Source organism: Trichosurus vulpecula, chromosome 1 (assembly GCF_011100635.1).
Source record: "Trichosurus vulpecula isolate mTriVul1 chromosome 1, mTriVul1.pri, whole genome shotgun sequence".
Lineage (NCBI taxonomy): Eukaryota > Metazoa > Chordata > Mammalia > Diprotodontia > Phalangeridae > Trichosurus > Trichosurus vulpecula.
Window position 1 is genome coordinate 55,606,766 of NC_050573.1, and position 3,530 is coordinate 55,610,295.

Consider the following 3,530-nt stretch of genomic DNA (forward strand, 5'->3'; position numbering starts at 1 on the left):
CAGGGAGGGAAGAGGAGTCACTGGAACCATTTCAGACCTCGATGCCCTTTCCAAAACCAGTCTCCCTGCCACTCCCCGCCCCCCTTCTCCCCGGACCTGTCCGGAAAACCGTTTTGTTTACTCCCCAGCAAAGACTGGGGCGGAGAACCTGAAGGGGGCGGGAAAGGGGCGAAGGGGCGTCAAAGTCCAGCCCAATATAAGGACAAGTCGGATTAAGCCCATTCATTCTCCACCGAAGCTGTCCAGTCTCCGCAATGGCGAGTCTCTCCCTACGCCCGGGTCAGCTGCAGCTGCTGCCACCGCTGCTGCTGTTGCTGCTGCTACTACCGCCGCCTCCGTCCGCGGGAGCTGAGCCGCCGGCAGAGGACCAAGAGCTCAGCGTGCGGCTGGAAGCCATCCGCAGCAGCATCCTCGGACGGCTCGGGATGTCCGAGCCCCCCAAAGTGAGCCCGCCGCGTCTCGACCCCGCAGAGCTCCAGAGACTTAAGCACCGCTACGAAGAGTTTCTGGCCCAGCTGAGGACCAACCGGAGTCAGGAGGCGACACGCTCGGGTCGTAGTTTGGGTCCCAGTATCCCCAAGGTCCGGATCCTGACGCCCAAACGTAAGCGATCTGGCTGTCCGGAGCCTTACCGGGATTGGAATAGAGAGGCAGATGAGAGGATTTGTAGGGTACAGACAGCCCGGGGAACTTGTAAGGTAGAACGCAGAATGACAAATCTGGAAGAGATCTTAAAACTATATAAGTTTTTTGACATAAGAAGAAACAGGTTAAAGAAGGAAGGGGATCTGCCTACCTTCCGCCAGTTAGCATTAAAGCCAGGACTAGAAGCTAGGTGTCCGAACTTCCGAGTTCAGGGCTCTCGGCATCTCTGCTCCCAGCTCCCGGGCAGGAGAGGGTTCCCGGGGGCTCAGACAGTGCCAAATGACTCACGGGAATTAGGGACCTAGATAAGGAGAAGGGAGCAGAGATCGCATACATGAAACACTCCTAGATGCCTCCTGAGATCCCAAGCGTACTGTACAAAGCCATGAGAGCGTTCGCTACTTAAGTTTTACAGACCAGAGGTATTGGGGGGTGGGGCTGGGGATAGGGGTGGTGAAGAACTTTGCCAAAATCCAAATAGGGAATTGGAAAGCAAATCTGCCCTCAAGTGTTTGGGATGGGGGTTAGGGTCACTGGAGCAGAGCACGGGCTGGGAGAACCCCTGGGGCAGGGTGGAATAGCTCCGTAACTCCTTTCCCTCCCCCTCTCTCCACAGTTGAGCTCAGCCGGAACAGCCGCGGCGCGCGTCTCCACCTGCTGCTCGACCGGGAGGCTCTGACTGAAGGGATGCCGGAGGAGACGCGGGTGATACGCGCCCACCTGCGGCTGTTTCTGCAGCCACCCTCCCCACCGACCCGGACGGACAGGGCCACCTCGCGGTTAGATGCTGAGGCCAAGAGCCTGAGGCTCGACCTGACGCGGCCGATGAAGCGTTGGCTCCAGCAAGGCAGAGCTCCAGCGCCCGAGCTGCGGCTGCCCCTGGCTTTGCCTCCCGACGTGTCCCGGGAGCTGCTCGGACAGCCCCGGGCCCCGCGCGCCAGCCTGCGCGTAAAGTTCCAAGGGCGGCCCCACGGGAAGCCCCGCAGGGCGCGCGCGCTGGAGCTGGACAAAAGCTGTGAAGAGGGAGGCGTTCGCCGCTGCTGCGCCCGCACGCAGCGTGTGTCCTTCGAAGAGATTGGCTGGACGGACTGGGTGCTGGCGCCGCGCGAGTATGAGATGCGCTTCTGCGAGGGCTCCTGCCCCCACAACTACCGGCCGGCGAGCATGCACGCACAGCTCAAGGCGCGCCTGCACCGCGTGGCCCCCAACGTTGTGGGGCCACCCTGCTGCGTGCCCTCTGCCTACGAGCCCATAGTACTCATGCACTACGGCAGTGATGGGAACGTGGCGCTCACACCCTTTGAAGACCTGGTCCCCAAGGCCTGCCACTGCGCCTGACGCAGTGGGACCTGCAAAGTGGTAGAGGCTGGACATTGACGGGATCGGAAGGGCGGACATCCAGGTTCCCGTCTCCCCAGACTAACTAGACATTCCAAAGCTGATTTTTAGACTTGGAATCCAGTGACTGAAGAATAGGGCTAAAGGTGGCCAACGATGGCATCTGTTTCCTGCCTCCCTGGCTTGGGAGAAGCAACTGTATTTATAGAGGTGTATTTATTGATAATTTATTGGGGCTGAGGGGGTGGCGGGGTGGAAGATTTGTACAACTCTTGTTTCCTGGTGTGTATTTATAATGGCCTGTTACAAAATGGATCTCTGTTACTTTGAAAAGTGGATTTAAAATAAATACTAAAACTGAATTATGTTGACTCTTGAGTTGGGAGCAGGGGAAAGGTTTTGGTCAGAAAAAGAATAATGGTAGCCCCTCTAAACACAGACTTCGGTCAAGTCTTAATGGTTCTCGGCCTCATCTGTAAAATGGGGCTAATAACACCCCACACCTGTTGTCAATAAAAAGCCACTTAGGTCAGGGTAAAGTTCTACCGAAATGATTATTCATTACCTTAAATTATCTCACCCCTCCTCTAAAATATTTTCTTCAATGAATGAGTCATAATGGCCTGGGGGCGAGGGGAGGTCATTGAACCCCCACAGACTTTTAAAAAAAATTAAGACTTTTTTTTTACAACACACTTATTTTCTGTCCCACAAAAGTGGAATACCCTCTTGCCAGTATAGCAAAGTACAGTAGAGACATATAACAATAGAGAGTATAGCAAAAATCCCTTTCATTGAAAATAATGTGTGAATCTGGTTTATTCCAGTTAGAGGAAATCACCAGACAGAGTAATCAGAATGTGACTGGGTTTTAGATGTGTGAATATTCACTGGGAAACACCGAAATGAAACAAAACCGACCTACAGGGAGGCGGGATCTAAGAGTACAGGTAACGTTCTGCACTTGTAGTCCTTCCTAGCTCTCTACTAAGACAAGGGAAGTATTTTCTTATTTACTCTCTGGGTCCATGATGATGACGATGATGTCGATGACTAGCATTTATATAGCATTGTAAGATTTGCAAAGCGCTTTACATTTGTTACTTCATTCAGTTCTCACCAACAACCCTGGGAGAGGTGCTATTATTATTCCCTTCAAAACAGGTTGGAAAAGGTTAGGTGACTTGTCCAAGGTCACACGTCTGAGACAGGATATGGAACTCAGGTATTTCCGAGTTCAAATTCAGCACTCCAACCACTGTGCCACCTAGCTACCTAACATATGATGTCATTTTGTCCTCATGAGAACCCTGGGAGATGGGTACTCTGCCCATTTTACAGATGGGGCAACTGAGATAGGCAGACATTAAATGACTGGCCAAGGGTCACACAAGTTAAGCATCTGAGGCAGGATTCTAACTTGGGTCCTTCTGACTCTAAGTCCCGTAATCTATCTGCTGTGCCAAGGTTTGACCCTAAGTACTTAAAGGAAGAGACATGCTTTGGTTGGACCAACCTACTTGTACAAGTTTTGATTCTGGGCCCAG

The 3,530-nt window shown here is 53.0% G+C and overlaps 1 protein-coding gene across 1 annotated transcript; it reads left to right on the forward strand.

Annotated features, from left to right (window-relative positions):
- Positions 1 to 225: 225 nt before the first annotated feature.
- On the forward strand, positions 226 to 2,345 carry GDF15 (growth differentiation factor 15). The gene is made up of 2 exons (XM_036741846.1): positions 226 to 603; positions 1,262 to 2,345. The coding sequence occupies exons 1-2, from the start codon at positions 255 to 257 to the stop codon at positions 1,981 to 1,983; spliced, it is 1,071 nt and encodes a 356-aa protein (XP_036597741.1). The 5' UTR covers positions 226 to 254; the 3' UTR covers positions 1,984 to 2,345.
- The last annotated feature ends 1,185 nt before the right edge of the window (positions 2,346 to 3,530 follow it).

Coding starts and splice junctions, on each gene's coding strand:
- GDF15 (XM_036741846.1), top strand. CDS start 255: ATGGCGAGTCTCTCCCTACGCCCGGGTCAGCTGCAGCTGCTGCCACCG. Junction 604..1,261: donor CCGGATCCTGACGCCCAAAC/GTAAGCGATCTG, acceptor CTCTCTCCACAG/TTGAGCTCAGCCGGAACAGC.